Genomic DNA, 16,632 nt, shown 5'->3' on the forward strand with positions numbered 1-16,632 from the left:
AAATTTCAACGTTAATCCTACAAAGTCCATCACGAGGGAGAAACACAAAAAATAGACAAAACTATTTTGGAACTCAATCTCCCTGTACAAGAAGCACGGGCTAACCGTATGTGGTTGACAGGCGTGCGTACACGAGGCGTGGTGAACGCCGCGATTTCCCCATGCGGAATTTGGCGATGCTGCAGATTTCTTCGGCCGTTCCGACTTGACTTGGCGCTTCCGCGGATTTCACCCACAGCGGACATTTAGCGCCTCTGCCGCGGATTTTCCTAGGGCGGATTTAAGGAGCGCTGCCGCAGTTTACCTTGATGCAGTATTTGCTGCTGCTGCGGCGGATTTTCACAGCGGCCATTTGGTACTGCCGCGGATTTTTTTGTGTGTGTTTTACATCGTGCCCCTTTTAACCGCTGTCGCGAATTTCACAGGGGACATTTGGCGCTTTCGCGGATTTTCCACGTCAATTCCACAAGGGCTGCCGCAGATTCCACATCAAATTCATGAGGGCTGCCGCGCATTTATACATCAAATCTACGACACTGCAACGGATTTCAACATAAAATCCACGAGGGTTGCCGTGGATGTCCATATGAAAGCCATGAGGGCTGCCGCGGATTTCCACACAAATTCGCGAGAGCTGCCGCGGATTTCCACACAAATCCGCGAGACCTGCCGCGGATTTCCACATCAAATCCGCGAGACCTGCCGCGGATTTCCACGTCAAATCCGCGAGTGCTGCCGCGGATTTCCACGTCAAATCCACGAGGGCAACCGCGGATTTCCACGTCAAATCCGCGAGTGCTGCCGCGGATTTCCACGTCAAATCCGCGAGTGCTGCCGCGGATTTCTTTCACCCCCGCACCTCCGCGGCGCCGAGTGTCATGGCCGCCATCTTCGCTGGCTGCGCGCTGCGGTGAAGGCGGCTCCTGCTGGGCGGCAGCAGCGGCGGAGGAGAAACTGAAAACAAATTCAACGGCGACGACATCTGACGACGTAAATTTAGAGCGGGGAGGAGGAGGAGGGGGGGGCGGAGTCGCTGAAGCGGAGGGTCAAAAAGGGGGGTCGGTCGCCACGACGGAGGCGGCGTCGTTTCTGAGGAGAGGAGCAGCAGGAGGAGAAGCGCGCCAACTCGCGAAATGCCGGCCGTGTCCAAGGGCGATGGCATGCGCGGCCTCGCCGTCTTCATCTCGGACATCCGCAACTGTGAGCGCCACCCCCCTTCGTCTTCTTCAACCACCTCGCATCCACACGAACCACCGCCTTCTCGGTCGCGCCATTTCGTTACCGCCGCTGCTGCTGCTGATGCTCGTGAGGACGTCTCTGTCGATGTCTCTGTTGGAATGACGTGGGGAGCCCCTTCCCCGCCTTAGGTGCTGGTGGTTGTTGTTGTTGTTGTGTTCTCGTCGGCCCCACTGCCCCGCAGACTCCATGCGGCTTGCGATGGTTGCACGCCGTCACTGCGGTTCGTGCCCTCCACGATGTTACCCGTCGTCGTCAATGCTCTCTGCCAGGGCTCTCTGGCCTTGCACCTTCTCTCTCTCCTCTCTCTCTCTCAATAATAATGATGATGATGATGAAGGCGAGTGTCGTGCGCCTGATGCGTGAGGCGCATCGTCGTCCGTGTCTCGAGTGTCGGGGACTGTGAATGTTCCCCTCGGAGTCGATAAGGCGACGTGGCCGCGGGGCCCCGCTCCGTTCGTCGCCCCCAGAGCCCGTGGAGCTCGCGGTGTTTTTAGGGGCACAGACCACGACGACCACCACGACCACGACCACCACCACGACCACCACGACGACCACGACGACCACCACGACCACCACCTCGTGCACGATTTGTTGTTTGTACGCCGTCAGAATCGACTTTGCCGCATTGCCACATTCACAGCTCGAAGCCAAAGGTCCCCCCCCCACCCACCACCACCCGGGATGTGTCGCCTTTAACAGACTTGTCGCCTTTAACAGACTTGTGGGGGGCAAGTGCTGTTAGCGAGTAAGCGGCACAAACCTCGTGAAGGGGGGGGGGCCGGCACTGTGGCACACACCAGGGGTTGGGTGGGTGGTCCAGAACAACCACGCCCGGCCGCCTTTATCTCCCCTAGTGGCGATGTTTATACACTGCACCGGGGATACTCATTTGAGGCTGAGTCGACCTAGGGGGGGGGTAAGCCCAGTATCGGGTTTAAGAACACATTTCTGCGGAGGGAGCTGGTAGGAACGTCGGGTTGCTCGGTCAATGGCCTGCAGGGTCAACGGCGACGTGGTGTATTCCGCAAATATGCCCGACTGTGAGGGCGGGCACAAGCCGGCGTGAGTAGGTTAAACGTTGAGTTTTATAAGGGCACCACGGGGTGACCAGCCCCTCCCTGCAGGACGGACGGACACAATAATCCTCTGTGGGCTGGTGTAACCAGGAGGTTCCTACCAGTATATAAACTGCTGGCGTTGACCCGCGAGCGGGAGCTGGAATCGAACTGAGGTCGCCGGCTTCGTGGCGCAGCGCGCGATGAAAACCAACCCCGGCATGCCACGACCGCTCCTCGCGAGCCCATCGTCTCCTCGCTGAGATAAACGGCACGGCAAGGATCGAATAATAACAATAAGTCACTGTTCGATTACAATTTGCATTGCACAGCTGTTGCAGCAACGTTGCGGACGGGGAGAGCGAGCGAGACGCGTTGTTGCACATGCAATTATAATTATTGATTGTGCCGAATTGAATGGCGTGTGACCGTGGTCATAATCATCCCCTCGGTACTAATAATTACCGAAAGAACCGGAGAGTATAATAATGATCCCCTCAAATCTCCTAATAACATCCATTTTCTGCTCCCGTGCAGTTTGAGCAGCAGTGGAGCTTGCTTGTCATGCCGCGCCTGGACCAGTTACTTGATTGAGCGACAACCTGTAATCTCACTGGCACGGCGTACTAATAACCTGCACATTTATATTCTTGGTTCTTTCGGTAAAGTCACGTAGAAGGCAAACAATAAAATAATAAAGATATTAAACAATAAAATTTTCACGACGTTTCGATCATCAAGTGTGAAAACCACAGCAAGAAAATGTGCTTGCTGTGGTTTTCACACCTGATGATGATTGCTTGTGTTGCAATCGAAACGTGATCATTTTATTGTTTTATATTTTTATTATTTTATTGTTTCCCTTCTACGTGACTTTACCGAAAGAACCAAGAATATTAATCCCTGCAGTCACGAAAGCTTTCAATCAAAACCTGCACATTATTTTCACGACACATCAGCACGTACGTAAACATATATATATATAACCCAACCGACAATGGATTACCCATTGTAATTTCTATGCATTCATTCATTCCGCCCCACCGCCACTTCACACGTGAACTGCTCACAAATCACGTCATCACATCTTTCCCTCTATTTAGGGAACGAAACAGGAGGAGGATTTCTCCACAAATTTGGCTGTCTGCCTGATGATGCTACTTGTAATTACTGGCGAAACGTCGTACTCGGATTGTAAACGTTGTGGATTTGCTGTCCAACACACCGTTGTGCTGTACTAGTGACGAATCGACATGTTGTTTTTACGTGACACTAAACCTTACTAATTGGCTGTGGCGGGTTTAACGACACATTTATATTTACGCGATTTAACAAAAAAACATATTTTGGATGATATTGATAGCGAAAGCCTACGTGTTAAACAGACTATGTTAAATCATTATTCGTAGTTAAAAGTGTGCAGTGTATTTAATTTGGGTTTTTTGTTGACCAAACCATCTCAATCCTATGCAGGACCCTTCCGAAATTTTGAGTTTTCGGGCTCATTGTGGTAGCAGCTCTGCCGGCCACGTACATCATTGTATTGGTGTTAACCTTGGCCTGCGGATTATTGAAAGATGGTGGCCGCGCATCCCAGACGATGTGGGCCGTTTCGTCAACCACCGCAGTCTGCACTCCGAAATTTGAGGGATTGGAATGCACGAGCAGAAGCTCTTGTCGGCTCCCTCTGTCTCTCTCTCTCTCTGCCGATCGGTGGACTCAAGCGGCAAACGACTGAGCAGTGGTTCCCAGGGCCCGGGTTCGCTAAGCCGTAACAAGCGGTCCCGTTGAGACTGGCGCAGTCGTCACTACGACGGTGTTGTACTTCGCTGACACCAGAAACATATTTGTGCTACCCCTTGGACAACTGTTCAGATAGTGGCCAGCGCAACCCAAACAGTGGACCGTGTAGTTAAACCCAGTGTAGCTACACGAACTCTCTCTCCCTGAAGCCCCCCTCGTCATGTCCAGCAGCAGCAGACTCTTAGAGATACAATAAAGACCAGCCACAGTAGGAGTGTGATTGTGGCAATGCAACCCAAACTATTGACCGTATAGTATAAACCCATATAGAGATACATAGTGACTCTTGGAGATACATAGAGACCCACAAAGATACATTACAGATACAAGCCACAGTAGTGTGATTGTGGCCATGCAACACAACCTATGGACCACAAAGTTAACCCACTGTGGTTGTGTTCCTTCAACGGAGGAGGAGAACAGCGACATGACACAAACTGTCTTGCTCTGCTGAAGCCCTCTAGTCGTGACCAGTAGCAGCAGCAGACCTCGACTTTGGCATTCATCTCCTGAATTACTTTGGGGCTGCTGCCATCGTGTGCAAGGATAGCCATTGAAATGAAAAGGTCTGGCATTTGTTTGTCTCTTGATATGCACAGCGAATGTGGCGAGGCTCTCTGTGTTGTTGTATGTTGAAACTTCTTTCGCACCGTACGAAGCCAACCATGCCAATCGTGTGTGCTAGCACCAATACCCGCCATTCACCACGAAGGGACGGTAACGTCACCATGGCGCCTGTGCCAGGCCAGGTGCACTTTTTGAGGCCACGTGAAGTGTTGAAGACCCAGGTGCCATTAGTTGGCTCATTGAAATGACTGGTAGATGCACCAGCTGTACCCCCTACTGTGCCAACTTGCTGCATTTTAGCCGCTCGGCGCTCCACTCATGTTGTGAGCATGCTAACAACAACAACAACCGCCATTCGCCACGAAGTGGCGGTGACGTCCCCACGGCGCTTGTGCCAAGCGATGTGCACGTTAAGGCCACGTGAAGTGTCAAACACCCGCTGGCAGGAGATCACGGGGCAGACCCAGGTGCCATGGGTCGATTTGAGATGTCTGGTCGATGCACCACCTGTGCCGCCTACTGTGCCAACTTGCTGTGTTTTAGCCGCCCGGCGCTCTGCTCGTTGTTGTCACCCGTTGCTCCTCTGCCGTTTATTGTTGCTGGAGGGCGACTGCCTCCAACTGCCCAGTAGCATCTTGACACTTGGTATCAGTCATCGGCAAGTCCACTCAGATCCACATCATTCTTGTTACAACATCACTCTATCTCTTATCTAGCCTGTGCCGCGCCCATTTAGCCTCCTCTATCTGGCCGAAAAAAAGCTGTTTCGGCATGTGGTGGCTGGGCATGCGGGCTACATGACCCAGCCAACGCACCCTTGTCTTCCAGAGGAGCTCATCGATGGGACTTTGTCCAGATATTTCAAGGATTTGTGAACTCCTCGCACAATCCAGCCAGGTTAAACCCAGGATGAATTTTAGGCAGGCCAGTGTAAACGTTTAGAACTGGCAAAGATGTTCCATTTGGGGAGTCTATGTTTCGCAAGCGTAGAGAAGGGAGGGCATAACTGTGGCTCAGCAGAAACAAAGCTTCTTGTGGAGCGAAAGACCAGGTAGCTTCCACACAGCGTTACGCAGCCGATGAAAAGATAATGCCGCTCGACTGATTCGGAGTGAGACCTCTGCTGTCAAACCAGAGCTGGTCATGAGCACACTGCCCAGGTTTGGAAAACTCTCCACTCTCTCCACAACTGCCCCATTGCCAATTGAGAGTTGTGGGGGTTGAGTGTCTGATGCTACAAAATACCCAGGCAGGTGCTTAGTTTTTGTGGGGCTGATTGTAAGGCCCCACCTCTTAGTGGCATGCTCCAGGTTCAGCAGCAGTGCCTCCAACTCCTCTGAATGAGCAGCAATCACCAGATCATCGGCATACGTAACATTGTTGACCAATACAGAGCCATCCCTTTACCGCACCAGGGCATCGATCAGCCTCCCATTGTATCTGTACCAGATGGAAATTTCTCCGGTACAGCCATCGAAGGCTTTACGAACTACGTGATCGAAATCGTTGTTAAATAATGGACATCCCTGTCGCACCCCAAGGTGAACAGGGAATGGCTCCGACTCCCGGCCACATAGTTTTACCCGGGCCTGCTCACCATCATGAATGATTGTGAGCAGAGAGTCGGGGACTCCGAAAGCACGAATAACAACCCAGAGCCCAGGCCTACTGATGGTATCATAGGCCTTGACCAGGTCAATAAAGCAGAGATGTAGGTCTTGTTGGAATCCCTACACTTCTGCTGTAGCAGACGTGCTAGCCACACAAAAAATAAAGATCCCCCATATAGCCTTAACATACTATAGGGGCAAGTGCTGTTAGCGAGCACGTGCTAGCACACACACACGGACATAGACTTCGCGTTTATATTTATACTGAGCTGCATTGACCCGCCCCAAGCCCATCGCATAGCTTCTCCTTCATCACTTGCCGTCATTGGTTCGCCTGCATTGACTGAAATGACGCGTGCCGCTCTTCCTTCTGTTGACATCCAACCAACCGTTCCAACGTGCAACCATCCCACCGCTATTTTAGCGATATAATTTATTACACCACTTGCGTATAAACTTGCATTGTAATTATAGCATGGTGCATACATTACTCAACTGTTGTAAGTTACAATACCACCTCTCTCCAGTTAATGTACTTGAAGCCCCAACGAAACGTCAGCTATTGTAATGCATGTTTAATTAACGTTCCACTAATTAATGATGTACGCTAGTGGATCACGAGGGAGGGGTGTGAGGTGGCTGAACCCCAATGCAAAATCTTAACGTTTCAAACCCTCTATCTCTTAAATGCTCAATATTAGTGAACCATGTTTCAGAATAACACGTAATCAATATCTATAACCGTGTACAGTACACGTACTGTATTTATATTTTCTTCACATCAATTTTTTCCCGCACGCGATAATGACACATTTTGCAGCAGGTCCGCTCGTTCGATGCTGCACCGCCATTTCATATTTGACGGGGGAGGGGGGGTGGGAAATCGCTGATGCTTGGCCACATTTTATCATCCAAACCTCCTGATAATAGTTTTCGGTCAGAAAATAACAAACATATATACACAGGTTATAAAGTGTAAAACTTATGATGCATAAGCATGGGTTTTCTTGCTAAAATATCAGACAATAAACCCGTAGAAATGTTTTGTTCTTTCTGAAAAATAATGGACGATAAATTATTGCCGCATAAGTATTTTTTTTCCTGGTATCATTGCTATATGTAACATACAGTATGTATATACCTGGGACTGAACATAGCATTGTCTTCTTGTAGGAGACGATAAGGCTGACGTGCAGTAGCCACATGAATGTGTGCTACACGATGACGCGCTAGTGCACCCGCTACTTAGCAACGCAGCTCTGAAGTGCATGTGCCGAGTCTCTTGGAGGTCCAAGCCCTCGGGACACGTACTATCATTGCTGACTGTGCAGACGTAAATCACTAATGTAAACACAGATGAATAGAATGAAGGTACCTTTACAACGCTGTTCTTCACTAATGTTCAGAGGGGGGTGCCACTTTCGCCGATAAGAATCATCAGTGTGAGGGCCACCACACATTTGAAGGCATTGGGGTTTGACAGCAGCACGATAATGGGGGTGGGGAGGTGTTTTCACATTTTATGTGTTTGTCGGGTGCTGCACTAAAGGCCACCAGCGCCTGTTGGCCTTGCAATCAAGAACATTACTATACATTTTTGAGGGTTCTGTTGATGCCTGTTTCGCTGAGAACTAAACTGACATCCGTAACATAAAATTGGGTTGATCGTTGTTAATTCCCAGGGATTTTTCTTCAGTGGTACATTTATATACGCTATGTAAATATATACGCTTGGTAAATATATACGCTATGTAAATATACCCGTTATCCAGAAAAGCTACCACACAGAGTCTTGAGACTACTGTTCTCATATTTACTTGTTTCGTATATGAATATTCCCATATGTATATTATGAATGCATTATAATAACTTTAGTACCTTTTCGCAGTAAACCGTGGTTATTTTTTCAGAAATCAAAAATTGCAAACATTCATTTTATATATATACTACAATCAGGGATATAAAGTTATCATGCTGATTTCTCCCGTTATCTAATTCAGGTCGGCATCTGATCCGATTTCATTTCTGGATCCTGCTGATTGTCGGCTAATATCCACAACCAATCCGGACTCGAATTTGGTTGCAATTCCATTCTTGTTTCGCACGTTCGGAGGCAGCATTTCTTATCCACACATTTTCTTGAACTCTTCATTACATTCTCTACCCCACCCCATTGATCAATGCAGGTAAGAGATGCATTTGATTTCACGAACCGTTTCGTATGTTGCTGAGCGCAAACGTCGCTGTCTGGACAAGCAGTGTTGCGGGATGCAGGACCGTAGCGTAATGTCGTGCAATCATTCCTTGCCGTTGTCGTGCGTTCACCATGTGAAAAACAGTTGGTATATTTGAAATGCTTCATTACACGGAACGCAATGTTCAAGATTTAAAACGTTGTCGACTTGGCTTCGCTTTCAAACTGTTGTGTGGAGGATGCAGTGTTACCCTAACATTTGCTTGATTAACGTGAATACAAAAAAACCCGCCGTGTCTCAAGGACTCTGTCACTGCTGACTCAGGTCGGGCATGTCAGAGTTAAGTAATGTGGCCCACCGAAATTAAGGTTTTAATCATGTTTGTCGTTTTCTCCGTGTGTGCTCCTGTGCCCTCTGTTCATTTTTTCATGCAGGCAAAAGCAAAGAAGCCGAGATCAAGAGGATTAATAAGGAGCTTGCTAATATTCGCTCCAAATTCAAAGGTGAGTTTCGTCACTTTCCTAAGACCCCCCCCTGGCGTTGCTGCTGATCTGTATAAAATGTTTACAAATTGGCGATATCTCCGAGCAATTTTGTAAGTCTCAAGTTAAATGGCGTCACCTTGATCCTCCGGTGTGTCATCGGTGAGCCAGCACAGGCAAAGGTGCTTACTAATGAGGAAAAAGGGCTTTATTTGCAAATTATTCCCAAGAAAAACCGGAGGACTTGGAGAAAAATCCATGCGACGAGGGAGCGTGAACTGTGTAAGACGTTAACTGCATCTCCTTTAATGTGTCTGCGAACTCTGCCGCCTTATCTGCTCCAAGCCTTTCAATTGTAATCGCTTAAAGACTGCTAATTCTTGATTTGAAGCTTTCGTGACTGCAGGAATCCATACTCTTTGGTTCTTTCGGTAAAGCCACGTGGGTAGAAATAAAATAAAAAAAATCACGACTTTTCGATCGCAACACAAGCGGTCGCCTGATGACGACGACGGCTTGTGTTGCGATCGAAACGTCGTGATTTGTTTTATTTTATTTTATTTCTAACTACGTGACTTTACCGAAAGAACCAAAGAGTATGGACTCTGCTAATTACAAGTCTGCCTCGTCAAATCTGTAGACAACATACAAAAAGGCCGCCGCTGATTTGTAGTCCTCACTCCACCAAAATGTTTTATTAGTCCCCACAATCATACCATCACTCATAATGTGGTGAGCATGATGTGTTCCCGCACCTCGGATGAGCACGGTTGGCTGTGCACGGTGCGAAAGAAGTTGGTCGTACATTCCTACACGCAGCATGGCCATTGGTGTTTTATGACGTGTGTACGCTGCCTACTGCATTCCCTCGGCATGTGTGAGGTTCCCGACTCGGCTCGGGTAGAGAAGCTATGAGGTTTGATTTTAGAAGTTTCCAAAGTTGTATTTCTTTAAAAATGTACGCGACTGTCGAAGTGACGTCAAACTGTTGCTTCACATCGCATCGGTAAGGTGCCATGATGCCATGACGCGCAAAGGTGTGCTGCTCGCAAACAGCAGGTAGGCGCAACTCCTGTCGTGCCTTGCGTCCATGTCACGTGCAATGCGACTCGGTCACATCGCACGAACAACACTCTTAAGCTCGTCTGCGCTCCCCTGCTCGGTAGCTTAATTTCTGTTTATTGTTGTTTAAGCCATCAACTCAAAACAACCTGGTGTTTTAAGTGTGGCCATCTTAACAGGCAGCAAGTCTTCGTTTTCTTCTTCCATATGGCTGCTGACGTAGATGCAGAGCAACAACTACTACATTTTAATATTTTTAAGTGGCCAAGCCAGATAACCGCATCAGGAGCAGCGGAATGTTATCGCAGTGATGTCCCCTTCCTATTTGTGGATTGGGCATTTTGTCGTTACATACGTTGTACGGTCTGTTCTGGATGACCACAGTCACACACTACTGGAAAGTTTTTAACTTTCCATTTGTGCATCAGGCATCTGCATCTGCCGTGCATTGGATGCAATTTAGGCTGGACCGTGAGCTTCGTGGAAGACCAAACCCAGTGATAATCTGCTCTGGGTCTTCCACAAGGTGTTTGTTTGCGAGTTCATTTGAACTCCATTCAGCTCTCCAAGCTTCATCGGGGTTGAATTCACATTTTTGAAGGTTAAGCGCATGGGTCCAAAAGGGCCTTACGTGACTTCAAGCGATGACGAGGGACGTTATTGAGGCGCTGATGAATGGGACGGGCAGCAGTGAAACGGAGACGGCTGTAGACCAGTTTCATCATCATTAGGCCTCATCAGTGGAGTCGGCTTTGTTGACTGCTGCCCTATGGCCTGCGAGCATATATATGCAGAGGGATTATCTTTACACTTTGGGGACCCCGACCCCCCCTCCCCTCCCTCAGCACAAATCCAAAGCTTTCTATAAATAAATATAAAACCCCATCACAACAGGAACGTGCGTGCGGACTGGAAACATTTAAATAACAACACATGGATGCTGACAAAACAGCAGGAAGGCACTCCCATCATGCTTTGCATGCATGTCATGTGACCACCACATTGCATGTACAATGCTGTCAGCCTTGTCTCTAAACCACCAGACTTTGATATATCGCTCGTAACGTTATTACATGCTTTTTTCTCATTTAATAAAGCTTCATGCACGCGTCTGGCAGCCTGGAACACAAAGCTTTTAACTATGTTAGTTCAAAACGATATCTAAATTATGCACTTTTTTCTGGAGACAAGTTAATAGCAAGAGAAAATGCATGCAGACCAGAAACGAATGATAATTGTTTTAACAACGAAGTGTCTTTAAACGGCAAAAATATTTTGTAATCCCAGTATATTTTGCTTATCCAAGCTGACACCACAAAATTTTTGTTGTATTCTGCACTCAGCCTTGTGACAGCCATCACCAATAGATGAGGTGGTGGCAATGGTGTTTTTCTTTATTATGTCTCTTCAGTACCTTATAGCCATAATTGCCTCGTGTTGTTATTTGTGCCCAGGGGGGTGGTGTTTATATTAGCCAGTCCTCCACTGCAGACATATTCGGCATGGCCTAAGGGGAGAGAACCTATATTAATTCGTAATTTGTTCTCGGCCTGTCAACATTTTTGGCTGCAACTTGGAAGTGTGCCTCTTCAGCGGAGATAAAAGTTCATAAAAAAACACATTGTGCTTTGCCCCCATTTTTGTAAGCTTTTACAAAGCTGAAAAACCAACAAGAAAGTATCTCGTGCACCAGTGGCAGGAAAGCATTCAGGGATTCATGTCAATTTTGTTGGTGACATCTGTTATGCTTGATACAAAACCATATTAACAATGTATTATAGCTGCCTTTGAAATATCTTTCCTGTCCTACATATCTGTTACACTCTTCGCACACGCCCTTCATAATGCCATGCGAGTACTCGGAAGCAACCTTTCTGCATGGCAGTTCACCATGCACGTCAGTTAGTTGCGAGTTTGACTCCATGCTTTCGGCGTGGCTTTTTACCGTCCCGTTAGCAGTGAGTTTCACTCGGAAGGTTCAGTTTTGGTTCAATATACCTAGGCTCGTTCAAATTCTGAGCGATTGAAATCGGATCGTGTGCCGCAGTTGGGTGGATTGTTGCGTAGTGGGACCGAACAGGATACACGACAGCCGCTTTGGGTGAGTCCTCCTCCAGCAGTGTGTCAATGGTGGCTAGTGAAGATGATGAGTGTACCATCTGCCTGCGTACTGCAGCTGTAAGGATTGAAATACTAACGGCAAAGAAATTGGAACAAAAGCTGAAAAGTTTACGTGCAAAAGCATTGAGAAATGAGCGGTCAGAATTGCACTTCTACTTCCGTACTGCTGCTGATGTTAGATGCAGAGCAACAACTACGATTTCATATTTAGGTGGTCAGGCCCAGACAACCAAAGCAGTGGAGTAGTATATCGCTGTGGTGATGTCTCCCTCGTATTTGTGGGTCGGAGCGGGGGGCCGAGCGGAGCGCATGGATTATTGGGGAACCAAATGTAAATCGGCAACGTCATTGTCAAGAGACGCACATGGGCTTTTAAAAGAGTTAAAGGTCACGGGCCACCTGATGTTTAGGTGCGCCGGGCACGGACGTCGTGAGGTGCTGCGTTCACCAAGTGGGAGTCCTGTTATTCTGGTTGTTACAGCGGCGGCCTCTTGGCGTTTGTTTATGGATTCCAGTGTGCGGAGGGGAAAACTAAACGTGTACTACTGACTGCATAGCTCTACGTCAGTATTCTGCAACCTAATTAAAACAACACCGTACAGTTTTTGGGGTTGAATCTTAAAGTTTAAGCGACGTGTTTTTTAGGTTGTTACAGTGTTCGAGACTGAAAAAACTAGTTGGGGTGTTTAAAATTATGCTTGAAGATTTGATGGGTTAATCAACAGTCCAGAGCTATTTTCATACCAACCTTGTGTGTGTATATATACACGCAAAACACATCTTGAGCAGGTGACCCAGGAGAGAAGAGAGCTCTGATTTTGGCGGCAAGGGATGCGGGTTTGCACGCTTAATGCTTTTCCTGCAAAAGCAGCAAGTTACTTGGGCTTGCGTCACAACCAGCAGCGATGTCAGCATCACTCTTCCTGCGTAATTGGGAAGTGGTGTTTTTATTGTTTTAGCCGCTCTGTGTTTTGCACGACCACGTACCAAGAAAATATGTTGCGCAATGCCCTTCAAGCTCGCTTAAAAAAAAAGTGGCCGGGTGACTCGGAAGATAGAGTGCTGAGCTGGCACCTAATATCCGGGGTTTCATTCCAGGAAACTGCCTGTAATGTTGTTTATTGTGCCCCTGATAACCAATGTCTTCACACACAAAAACCTAATAAAATGCGGTTTAGCATTGAATTCATCTAAATTCCAGCTTTTGTTAATAACAAAACAAATTCGAAGTTCTATCATGCGATGAACACTGCTCTCTGTAGCATGCTGGGTTGGATAGTGCTGCCCCCTCGTAGGTAAGAGAGCACTCGGAAGCAGTTCTGTGATACCTCCTTCCGTGGACCGTTATCTAACGCGGGGTGAGACTCTCATCCGCGAGAGTTCCCATTTGTGTTCTTCGCCTTCACGGTGCCGTTTGTTGCTGGCCGCTTGACTGTCGTCTTTGGCCCTGTGCTTGGCAACTCTTTTTAAACAAATATATATGTACACTTGACCACATAGGAAAACTGCATCCTATGTTTTTTCATGCGTGTCCATTCCTCTATATCCGTGTGCTTGTAGGTGACAAGGCGTTGGATGGATACAGCAAGAAGAAGTATGTGTGCAAGCTGCTGTTTATTTTTCTTCTGGGCCATGACATTGACTTCGGGCACATGGAGGCTGTCAATCTGCTCAGCTCCAACAAATACACTGAAAAACAGATTGTAAGTGGCATTTGCGCACACGGTAACGGCACTGCCTCAATGTCGATGGCTTCGCCATCGTGAGCGGGATTCGAACTCCAGCTTAATCATGCCCGACGGTGGCTAGGAACGTTTGTCCGCTGAAAACATTTTCGCCACTGTTTTTGGTCTTGAGCGGAAATCGAGCGCAGGTCGCCGGGTTCATAGAGCGATGCGCTACGCACTACACCCATGCTTAACACACATACACGTGGATGGGTGGGACTTCATGCCTCTGCTCAACAGCAGGTGTCAAGAGCATCATCGTCATAAAGATCATCGGCAGATACAGCGGCACCGTTAGTATCATTGCGCTGTGGTCACACGAAGCTGTTGGACGCGCAAGCAGCCGTAACTGCCCAATGTCCGTCATTTAAAAATGTCTTTCAGCGTGACTTTTCACAAATTATTGCAATTCTTCGAACATATTTTCACAGCCCAACAGTAATATGTACACACGTTAATGCGTGCACCCACACACGCGCTGTTTCTTAAACATGCGTACCAGGGTGTACACATGTACGGTAAGTTCTCGCTTAACGCGTGTTCACACACCGCGTTTTCTTGACGATGCAGTTCTTTTTAATGAGGTAACACTTTTCGCACAACGGGGAACGCGTGCCATTATAATGTGGAATTTTGCCCGTTATAACACTGTTTCTGAGCGGTCGATGACGAAGAATTTTTAAATCCTTTATATTAAGTTCACTTGCTTGCTTGCTTGCGCGCTTACGACCGTGCAAATCTTTCGGTCGTTTTTTTACCCACTTCCCGTGATCCAATCGAGCTGACATTTTGCACACAGACTCGTGCGTGACAATTTATTTTCGTGAAAATTTTTTTCCAAAATTTTCAACATTTTAGGAAAAATATATATATTTAATTACCAATTGCTTAATGGTGGCAGGCAATCATCTGACCCATAGATGGCAGCCATCTCAAGCCAAAGGAAGAGAGGACTCTAGCCGCCCGTTTCAAAGACCAATGTGGGCTGGCACGCATATAAAGGATTTATAGTGAAAAACTTTGTTTTTACGGGTTAATTTTTCTTTAGCTGCACGGCTAAACGAAATGATACAGTACGTTGAATGATAGAGTGCATGGCGGCATACCCTCATCTCGGTTCTCTGTCCCGCCATAAGATGAGTGCATGCTAATTTTATCGTGCAAACTTGGTTCATATTTTCATTGCTTTATTATTTATTCATGCCCTGTAATGTGTAAACATGCAGTAATTTCTCACTTTGCACGATTTAGCTTGACTTGGCATTTTCAGGAACGCATCTGTTGCGTCAAGCGGGGGAGTCGCCGCGTAGGCGTGCGTGTTGCAACGTGCGCTCGTGTGTACGCGTGCAAATCCTTTGGTTCGTGCTCGCGTGAGGATTTCGCATCTCTTCCTCATTTTCCTGGACAGGGCTACCTGTTCATCTCGGTGCTTGTCAACTCCAACAGCGAGCTGATCAGGCTCATCAGCAATGCCATCCGCAACGACCTGTCGAGCCGCAACCCCATCTTCATCAACCTTGCCCTGCACTGCATCGCCAATGTGGGCAGTCGGGAGATGGCCGAGGCGCTGGCGTCTGAGGTCCCGAAGCTCCTCATCGCTTCGTACGTCCCGCCCTGTTTTTTCACGCTTGCATGTGTGCGTGGCGTTTTTTCGATCGATCGATCTTTATATTACGTGCCAAAATCGCTCGCAATTTAAAATAGGCGTCGGTGCACATTGCACAGCGGAATGGTACGGGTGGGGGGGGCATATGAAACTTGTCCTGACCTCAGCGGCTAACACAGACTGAGCAAGTAGATTGCAAGCATGTGCAACGAATAGCGTAAGAAAACAAAGTTTATGAAATAAAAAGTAAAGGAGCAGTTTTTTTCTCCCTTAAATTTTTGTTTTAATGGGAAGGCAAGTCTTAAGAAGAGTTAGTTTCTATAATCTATTATTGTTATTACGCTTGCTTACACAGGAAAGCCTCGCCGAATCGCTAGACTTTATTTTCAGGAGAATTCCGCCAAGTTGTCGCAGTAGGCAGGCGATGTTTTTGCTCCTGCTGCTGCTGTATTCATCCCAATTGACTAATTTACCGGTACATTAACAGCATTGGGATGTCTTGAGAGTGCTCGCATATTATGAAACTATTTAAGCTATTTTTGTTTTACCAGGTAAGGCCCACAGAGCTACATAGCTCCTTTTCAGAAGCGACCTGGCCACTAATGATAGCCCAACGAAGTGGCTTATCACGTGGAAATTTATAGCAGCAGCCAGATACTCTGACCGTGTGATGTCGATTCTAAATGTAGAGGGAAAAACCGCAGGACCTGGAGGAAAATCCACGCGACCATGGGGATAGGACATGCAAATTACAAATATACAGGTGTCAGGGTCGGGATCAAACCTACAACCTCCTGTCTACCAGGCGAGGTAGTTAACATCTCTTCACCGTGTGGGGCCCTTGAGCTTTAAGAGTGAACAGGAGAAGCTTGAGCAATACCATGGCAGAACAAGAGGAGGACTTACAAACTTCACACGGTTTAAGGTGCCCGAGTCCGGGAATCTTCGAATCGGGCCCAGTGCCACCCTGTAGCCCACTGAATCCTGGAGGAGTGATGGTTCAGTGGTTATCGCAGTGTCCAATCCCACTGTGCCAGGATTGTGATCCTATTATATTCTTGCGCACGATGGCACCAATAAGTTCAGCAGCTGAATGCCAACATCGGGGTCTGCTAGCCACGAGGAGAGGGCTTCAGGAGAGAGTTCGTTCATCGTTTTGCAATAC

At 47.7% G+C, this 16,632-nt stretch overlaps 1 protein-coding gene across 1 annotated transcript in view; it reads left to right on the plus strand.

Moving 5' to 3' along the window:
- Positions 1 to 882: 882 nt before the first annotated feature.
- LOC133340776 (AP-2 complex subunit alpha-2-like) overlaps positions 883 to 16,632 on the plus strand; it is a 48,573-nt gene continuing 32,823 nt past the window's right edge. The window contains exons 1-4 of the mRNA XM_061549165.1: positions 883 to 1,200; positions 8,904 to 8,972; positions 13,695 to 13,837; positions 15,270 to 15,463. Coding sequence (XP_061405149.1) covers positions 1,134 to 1,200; positions 8,904 to 8,972; positions 13,695 to 13,837; positions 15,270 to 15,463 — 473 coding nt within the window. The 5' untranslated portion in view covers positions 883 to 1,133. The remainder of the gene's footprint in view (positions 1,201 to 8,903; positions 8,973 to 13,694; positions 13,838 to 15,269; positions 15,464 to 16,632) is intronic.

The sequence above is a fragment of the Lethenteron reissneri genome, chromosome 2 (assembly GCF_015708825.2).
Source record: "Lethenteron reissneri isolate LAM-NWPU_2019-01 chromosome 2, ASM1570882v1, whole genome shotgun sequence".
In the NCBI taxonomy this organism is placed as follows: Eukaryota; Metazoa; Chordata; class Hyperoartia; order Petromyzontiformes; family Petromyzontidae; genus Lethenteron; species Lethenteron reissneri.